We start from the raw sequence: 8,825 nt of genomic DNA, 5'->3' as shown, positions 1-8,825 counted from the left end.
CTGAGGCATGTCAAGCTCTAAGCTAAGACAGGCAGGTCTTCAGACCGTTTTGCACGTGTTTAAATCCCTTTCCTGGAGACTCTGTGACTGGGGACATCTTTTATTAAACCACTGTAAAAAAAAATTACCAAGTAGCTGCCTTTTGGTCTCTGCCTCCACCCCATCTCTCCCAGAGCAAGGGCGTGCTGCCTGTCCCTCTGTCACAGTCACAGGGCTGGGAGCAAGCCCTGGGGATGGGGGCTTGCTCCCAGCCCGGTGCCTTTCTCCCTTCCTTTGCCTCCTTTCTCTCTTGAAAACTGTGTGCTGCCCTCCAGAAGAGAAGCAGAGCAGCATAGAGCTGTTAACTGGATGCTGTTATGGTGGGAGGCTCAGCGGTCTCAAAGGAGGGAGTGGATGAGGTAAAGGATTGAGGACTGACGGTTGACACCTCAGGAGGGTGTAAGCCCTGGGAAAGCAGCTTGTCATCAGGTCCTTCATCTTTTAAATCCCCCCTCCCTCACACACCCTGCAAACTGCTTCTGCAGGGCCAGAACTAATATGCCCTTTGCCTTCGGGGGGAAAGACTCCTTGCAATCCATATGGGATCTTACTACACCAACTTTTCTAACGTGGCATCTCCCTTTTAATGGAGAACTCATCTGGGTACAGACAACCACGAGGGACTTCAGCCATACCTGGGTCTCCTAAACATCTATTCAGAGAAATTAGTACAGCTCCACGTCTGAGCAAGTTTGTCCTGCTGAGACCTAAGAAAGATGTTTAAAAGTAGAAGGCAGGTCTTACCTGGTGTTGCACAGCCCTCTACCAGTATGCACTTCTGAACTACAGCTACATCAAGTCCCACCATGTGGGAGCAGGAGCCCGGTGACTGCACCTGCTCCAAGTTGCAGTGGTAGAAATCTCAAAGCTAAATTATTAAAAGGAAAAATTTCAAACTGGGCAAGGCCTAGCCCTCCCTTTTACCTGATGACATTTTTCACCTGTAAAAATTGCACCTCCGTGTTTGCACTTGCAAAACTCTTCCCTGTGTACTGGCATCGCTCCCCACTCCCCTTTACACCAGCAAATAGGTGGTATCGTTTTTGTCTGAGCTTGCTTTTCGATCCCAGGTGGAAAGAGTCCGTCCAAATTGCAAGGCTGACCTTCTGAAAATGAGGCCTTGAATTACTCCTCTCTTGTATTTAACTTCTGATTTACCATATGGTGGGAAGATAAATTAGATAGGTTAATTAGGAAGCCCTGGAATTCTGTTCATCATTGTGCTGTGCAATCATAGATGCATCTTGCCTTTAGGACCCTGAATATGCTGACATGTAGAGTTTTCTGCGTGCCAGCCTCACGGCATCTCCTTCACAATAAAGGAGTGGGAGGGGGAGATGGTTGGAGTAGCCAAGCAAATCAGGAAAAACAACCAGCTAAATTGAGTGCTTTCTAATCTAATGCATTTAAGTCATACTCAATAAAGCTTGCCAACAATCCCTGGCCTCTCTGCTGCAAAGATCACAGAGGCATCTGATTAGAATAACATGTGTCTTCTAAAAATCCTTTTTTAAAAAAGATTTTCAGTCTGGATAGGCAACACGGAAATGTCCCTTTGCGAGCATGGGGTGAAGGGGGCATTCACCAAACCCACCCAGCCCCAGGAGTCCTATTGCTCTCTGCCTGCTGCAAGATGGAAAACCCATCAGCTATGGCAAGTTCTTTCTTCCCTGCCAGAAGTAAATAAATGGAACAGAAATAACCCTGATCAGTCCTGCGTTCAAATAATTTCCTGAAACCAATTTTGGGCTTGAAATCCAAGATCAGTTTTAAATACCAGCAAAAGCAGTCACACATCCAAGGGTTCCCAGGAACCTCATCCCTCAGAAAAGTATTGATGTTATATGACTTAGAGTAACTTGTCCCGAGTAAGGTTCTTGGGGTTTAAGAGAAAAGAGTGGGCAAGAAGATTAGGAATATGGTGAGGAAATGGACAACCATGGTGTCACATCATGGGCAGATGGGCAGAGCAAATCTGTGGCATGGGCTGTCAAAAGGAGAGAAACACAAATATTTTTTGAAGACTAATTTAAGTTTTGCATCTGAATCTTGTAAATACGAGACCAGATGAAAACTTGATTATACGTTGTAAAAGAGTACAGATCGTGCAACACATGCTTTGTTTGTGGCTGTATATTTACCCGAAGAAGAACAACTCCATGGACTATGTGCATCCATGCTCTATCTGTGTTTATTCCCAGGAGGATTCTAAGTGTTCCAGTTGTAGAATAGCTGGTGTCTGTGCCAGAAAACAGTACTTTCTTGGGCAGTCTTGGTCAATCTAATGCTGCAGCTCTGAAGATGTTCTCTAGCACGGTCACTTGTTGCTTTCCCCCTGCCATCTTAGCGGAGTACATCAGCCTGAATAATGTCACAAATGAGATGTCCGACCTTCCTGAGGAAGTTTGCATTTGTGTGTTGTATTTCACACATGGTATTAGAGCTAAGAAACCCCTCAGGGTCTCCCAGACTGCAACTAAACAAAGCTTTGCTTGCAGCAACGACATTCAACACACCTTCCCCTATTACAGTCTGGCTTCCCCAGACTGCTGGTATCTTTGCAGCCTGGCAGTATTAGAGGACATGTGATGAAGAAGATCGTAGAATCATAGAATGGTTTGGGTTGGAAAGAACCTTGAAGATCATCGAGTTCCAACCCCCCTGCCATAGGGAGGGACACCTCCCACTAGACCAGGTTGCCCAAGGCCACATCCAGCCTGGCCTTAAACACCTCCAGGGATGGGGCCTCCACAACTTCTCTGGGCAACCTGTTCCAGTGCCTTACCTCCCTCAAAGTGAAAAATTTCTTCCCAATGTTTAATCTGAACCTGCCCTCTTCCAGTTTGAAGCCATTCCCCCTCGTTCTATCGCTACATGCCCTAGTAAAAAGTCCTTCCCCAGCTCTCCTGTAGGCCCCCTTTAGGGACTGGAAGGCCACAATAAGATCTCCCCAGAGCCTTCTCTTCTCCAGGCTGAACAACCCCAACTCTTTCAGCCTCTCCTCATAGGAGAGGTGCTCCAGCCCTCAGATCATCCTCGTGGCTCTCCTTTGGATGCGCTCCAGCAGGTCCATGTCCTTCTTATGTTGAGGACTCCAGAGCTGGATGCAGTACTCCAGGCGGGGTCTCATGAGAGTGGAGTAGAGGGGCAGAATGACCTCCTTTGACCTGCTGGCCACACTTCTTTTGATGCAGCCCAGGATATGGTTGGCCTTCTGGGCTGCGGTCACACATTGCTGGCTCATGTTGAGTTTCTGTCCAAGATGCTTCTGTCCAAGATGTGCTTATAGGTGTGGTAGCAGAAGAACCAATTCACGTGGGGGATAAGGGGAAGGACAGGTGGATATTCAAGGAGGCATCCACACTGGCCTTCATAGCTTCTCCCAGCAACAAGCAGGACAGCAATGCTGAACACGGCAAAGCTCATGCCCCTTCCTACCATGTCCTCCTCAGAGGTCACTCTTGCCCAGTCAGAGCTCTGGCTCTGGCCTGGTGGGGTGGGATAACCTCCCTTTTCTAACCTGGCTGCACCTGTGGCAGCTGGGGTTGTGGGAGGTGATCAAAGCTGCATGGCCCTATAATTCCTTGCCCAGCACCCATACCACTGGAAAATCCAGTTGAAGATGAAAGCCAAAGACAGCTGAGAAAAGGTAGAGTCAAAAGAGACTTGCTGCATACCGATGCATGGGGAGAGCCTGTAATATCAGCCGTATTCTTCAGTTTTATCTGCAGTCCTCACGACCTCACACTCTCTTTGGAAAATTGTGCAGGAATGAGGACATAGCTTGTGATACCGAATACCTGGAGAACCACTGCGCTGTCTCAGATTTGCAAACACATTTAAATTGAGCAGTAAACCATTCTGGAAACTTGATGCCAGACTCTGCTTGTGTTTGCTCTGGTAAAAAAGTTTCAATGCAGCATTAATGCACACTGGTTTTACTGGGAATTAGACTGTTAAGCTTTAGCACGGCATATGGTATTTTGTTGTACCAACAATTAGGTATTTACAGGCATGCAATCTTATGCCTAAGGCTAGCTTCCACCAAGCAGCAAAGGTTTGCACATATGGTGCAGATTTCCTATAAACAAGGAGCTTAGGTGGAACAGCAGAGCACCAGTTTGCATTCAAGTCTGATAGTACCTTGAAGAATTGTAACTTCTCCTTGCTTGTTCCATCTTGCAGGCGTACAGCAATGCACTACCTCGAACTGTTCCCTACAGTGTGTCCCATAGAAAATAACTTTTCTATTCTCTTTATGGAATTAAATAAGTGCTGTTACAATTCCTCCTTCAGGATGTTAAAGAATATATAAGGAACCTGTTTCTGCTCTCCAGCTGACAGAGACACACAGTTTTATACTTCCAGTATAAGTGAAATCTGCTCCAATCTCCTACTTTCTTCTTTGTCAAGTGTTCTTTTGCGGTGCCCATGAAATCTCTGATTATTTAAAACAGTTTAAAAAAAGCTGTGGGTTAAGAGCACTTGAACCTTTTCCTACTCTTCAAAGAGTAATTTAGAAAACCTCACAGGGTTCATCGTTCAGCTCCTTATCAATATAATCTTTTAAATCGTTGGCGGCAGAGTACCAGCTAGACCAAGGGAAGATGACTGCTCACAAGTAAGCTGTTGAAATAAAAAGATATTAAGCAAAAGGCTTGGACATCGTTCAGTAATGACCTTCATCAGCTAAATTGTTTTTGTATTTTAAGTGAATTAATGTGCTATAATTATTAGTGATCTCAGAGACAGTGATCAGGGAACGCATTTTGCGTAACGCAAACAGTACAACACAAATGGAAGCCCTGTCTGTCTCAAACAATCAGACAAGGTTCCTTTTGTTATAATTAAATGTTATCACCTTCCTTGCTTCTTAAAATGTGCTTCGCAATTTATACTTTGATGTCCTCATGCCACCGACCTGTCACTATTTATGGTACAGTCACATCTGCCATAGCAATAGAGGTATTGAAAATGTTTTACCTGACTTTTAACAGATGGATGTTAATGGGATATTTATTTACAGAATAAAATTAAATCAAAGCTGAATCTTAATGCACAATTTACATAATCAGCTTTGTTCTGAGCTGGTGAGCTGTTTTTCCCAGCACTTGGGACCCTTCAGTCACAGCTGCATCAAAGAAACAGACACTGAGAATGGAGATTAAACAATTTCCTAAAGCTAGAAGTCTTGATGAGAATCTATTATTCCATATTAGAATCCTATAATTTCTCCAGACACTGCCATAAGATCAAAGATGTATGTTAGAGCTTTGGCATAGCCCATGATCAAAAGGAAGGTGTTCAATTTGCATTTAGAAAACATTTATGTCAGTTATATTTTTCTGAAAATCTGAAAGTTCTGCGATTTTACCTTTTGCACCCAAAATAACAACAAAAAAAAAATATTAACCCAGAGGCATAGAAAGGTTGAAAAGCTAAAATGTATATATTTACAATAAGTTTGGTGAGATTTGGTTGTGCTATTCATGTGAACTAACTACGATCCTCCGTTCTGCTGGTGCTCAGCTCAGCTGGAGTTTTACCACGGGCTTCAAGGAGCACAGGACAGAACCCTCAGATGCAACGCTGAAAACCTGCTCAGTGGCTACACCCCTAACTCTGAGGCTGGGCGAATGGCTGTGAGCTGCTGGGATCCATCTGGGAAGCTGACACTGGGTTCAGGAAACAAACTTTTGCTTTTTGCCTACAAGGAAAGCAAGACAGGTGACCTCTGCCAAGTCACTTATGGCTCCCCCACCTCCTTTTCCTTCAGTGTCCTTCAGGGTGTTGCCTGGGCAAATGCATTAAGGGATGTGACCATGGCTCAGGCCAGGACTCTTCCCACCTGACCTTGGCCACACCAGACTCACTGCAGCCAGCAGGGAAAGACCTGCACCCCTGGAGAGGGTCTCTCCGTGTCCCGATTTGAGGTAAAACAGGACCAATTTTGTTCAGTAACTTTGTTTCTTAGCTGGGCCTCTTCTAACTACTGAAATTAGCAGCATATTGTGCAGAAATTGTTCACTGTCTCAGAGTGATAAGACCTATGTTTATAGCTGATGCCCAGGCATGGTGTGCAGAGAGGCTCTTGTTTATGCATGCTTACCCCAGCCCAGTCCTCAGCACGTGACAGTAAGTTATTGTGGTATGTGTGGTCCTGCTTTCAAGTCTCCAAGTCCAATGGAAGACTTCAGAAAGGCAGCTCAGACTCACAAAGCTGCCCAGGGTCTTCTGCTGCACAAGGGTAGCGCAGTGCCCTTTCCCTCGCCCTGTGATACCACTAGAAATACCAATGCTCCTCCAGGCTTGAGAGCTGTTAGCTCCATAACCACACGTGATTGCTTGCAGACAAAGACACCCCTAATTCCTGGCCACAAAGAAGAGCTGGTCCAAAAAGACCACCAAAGTCTACAGGAATTTTCTTCCCGCAGTGAGCTATAAATAAGACACTTAGCAGGCTTTCCTATACACACTGCATCCTAAAAGTGTCATTTATCAGCAAATAATAATCTCACTTGAAATCAGTAGGATTATTCAAGTGTACCAAAACAAGGCAATTTGAGAAGAATTAGGCCTAATTAAGGTACAAAATGATGAAGGTAATTTACAAATAACCAAGGCGGAAGGGGATGTGCTCTTCTGGTGGGCGATGTTTGCTTTATGGTTCTGTTAGACCCTGAGGCAAGAAATGAATTCTCTTCTGAGGAAAGGCTTTAAACAAGGGAAAAAGACAACAATTTAAGTGGAAATGTGGGACTGGGAAATGGAAACAGCAAGAATGCATATATACGTCGTATATAGTGTGTTTTTCTGTGCCCCATTGTCTTTCATAGGCCTGTCTCACCTGGGAGGCTATATTTTCCATGATCCACTGCATACCCTATATGAGAGAGGGAAGGATGGTGCATGGCAGAAGACACAGTTCAGCCATTGAATTTGGCCAGCCATAAGAAAGAAAGGGATGACCAGGGATCCAAATTCAGCTCACAGTTGGGATCCTCATTTTCAGGAAGTGCCCATGCCTCTGAAAAGTATGGCCAACATAAGGTACCTCAAACTGTGAAAAGAATGAATTACCTTTTGAAAATATAGTCCTTATTATCGGAAACTTTGAGGAAAAAAATGCTGAAAAACATGTTTTCCTGACACCAAGCAAATTCATGACAGTCCCTCACACTGTATAATCAGAAGGTGAAATACATCTAGGTAATGTAAGAAAGTTTCATAATAACACAACGTTCCCCAGATGTCTTCAGGTTCTACTGGGATTTTATTAGGTTCCCTGAAACAAGGAGAGAGGCTTCCCAGGAAATTGAACCAGCAGTTCTTAGCACCAAGTTTCACATCTTTCAAAGCTGATGATCTGCTGCCAGCTTCTGTCCTGCTTCTTCATACATTGGGGAAGTGATGGCAGTGAGCTCCTTTTCCAATATTTCCATTTGAGCCCTAATGTCTGACACAGTGTTTTTCACAGCATTCAGCTGCAGCTTCAATTCATTGTATTCTTCTTGGAAGGATCTGCTCACGTTGTAGAGAATGCGACAGCCCTGTTCCTCCTCAAGGAGATGATTCTCTTTCAGGAAGATATGGAGGAGTTGGTATAAGTCCTGGAGAGGCCAGAGGATTTCATACTCACCCTGCATGCTTGGGGTAGACTTGATGTTATTCTGGGTTGGAGTGGTGTTTTTCTCTTTAGCTTCATGTTCCTGCTGGGGAGCTGGGCCAGAGTTACCTTCTTCCACAGCTGTGATGGTGTCAGTATCCTGCTGAAGGTCTGAGCTGGCATCTTTGCTCTCTTCATGGACCGTGATGGTTTGTTGGTCTTTCCAGACAATGGGTACTGTTTTACTCTCCTGCTGGAAATTCTGTAAGACTCTATTCTTTTCCTGGACTGCCTGGAGAGCTTTGTTGCCTGGACTGACCTGAAAGCCTAGGTTCCTCTCTCGGAAGAATGGGAATGGATTATTTTCCTTGTGGAGGCTTTGCTGAATGGCATCAGTGTAAATAAGCTGGACGGCTCTGTTCTGTGGCTGGAGACATTGCAGAGATTTATTTTCTTCCCAGAGCATCCTGTTCTCAATCCGGAGGACTTGGTTTTCCTCCCAGAGTGCTCTGTTCTCCTCCCAGATGCTCCACTCGTTCTGGGCCTTCTTGCTAAAGAGATTCCGGTGGGAAGCGACGGGTGACTGGCAGTAGATCTCATTCACCCACTTACCGTCAACAAAGACAAACATGTCATCCCTCAGTTTCATCCGTGGGGCGATATATTCTATCTCAGGCTCTGTACACTGCATGCCCTGGTTCGTCAGATCAAAAGCAGACATGGCCTTTCTTTAGTGAATTGAGTAAGATGGTGGAAAAGACTTCTTCCAGGATTTCAGCAAGAGGCCACTGTCCACTGGCCAGGAGGAGGTGACACAGCAGGGATGGAGAAGCTTGATCAGAACTGAAAGAACAGGGAACACAAATGCACAGAGTTACCGCCAAAATTCAAAGTCAGAATTAAAGTCCACTGGATGACAGGAACAAGCAAATAAGTCAGTTCCCACGGTCGACTATGTTGCTCCTTTGGCTCTGGAAGGTAAGGAATACACCAGAAACAGAGTTTACAGAAGTTGAGAAAATTGGCATTGGTAGATAAAGCAGCTCTATGGCAGCACCACAAGCTTTGATATAAAATCTGGACTCTCCTTCTACCTCTCTACCTCATTTTTACAGGCATATAAGGGGATAAGATGCGAGAGTATCTTGCACCTCAGAATATCCCATTCCCAACGGAGTGA

The 8,825-nt window shown here is 45.0% G+C and overlaps 1 protein-coding gene across 1 annotated transcript; it reads right to left on the bottom strand.

Annotated features, from left to right (window-relative positions):
* Window positions 1-7,391: 7,391 nt before the first annotated feature.
* CBY2 (chibby family member 2) lies at window positions 7,392-8,366 on the bottom strand (the record flags this gene model as incomplete). The annotated part of the gene is made up of 1 exon (XM_082491245.1): window positions 7,392-8,366. The coding sequence occupies one exon, from the start codon at window positions 8,364-8,366 to the stop codon at window positions 7,392-7,394; it is 975 nt and encodes a 324-aa protein (XP_082347371.1).
* Window positions 8,367-8,825: the final 459 nt, after the last annotated feature.

Source organism: Vanellus vanellus, assembly GCF_965231255.1.
Source record: "Vanellus vanellus genome assembly, chromosome: 1".
Taxonomy (NCBI): Eukaryota; Metazoa; Chordata; class Aves; order Charadriiformes; family Charadriidae; genus Vanellus; species Vanellus vanellus.
This window is presented reverse-complemented; position numbering and strand designations above follow the sequence as displayed.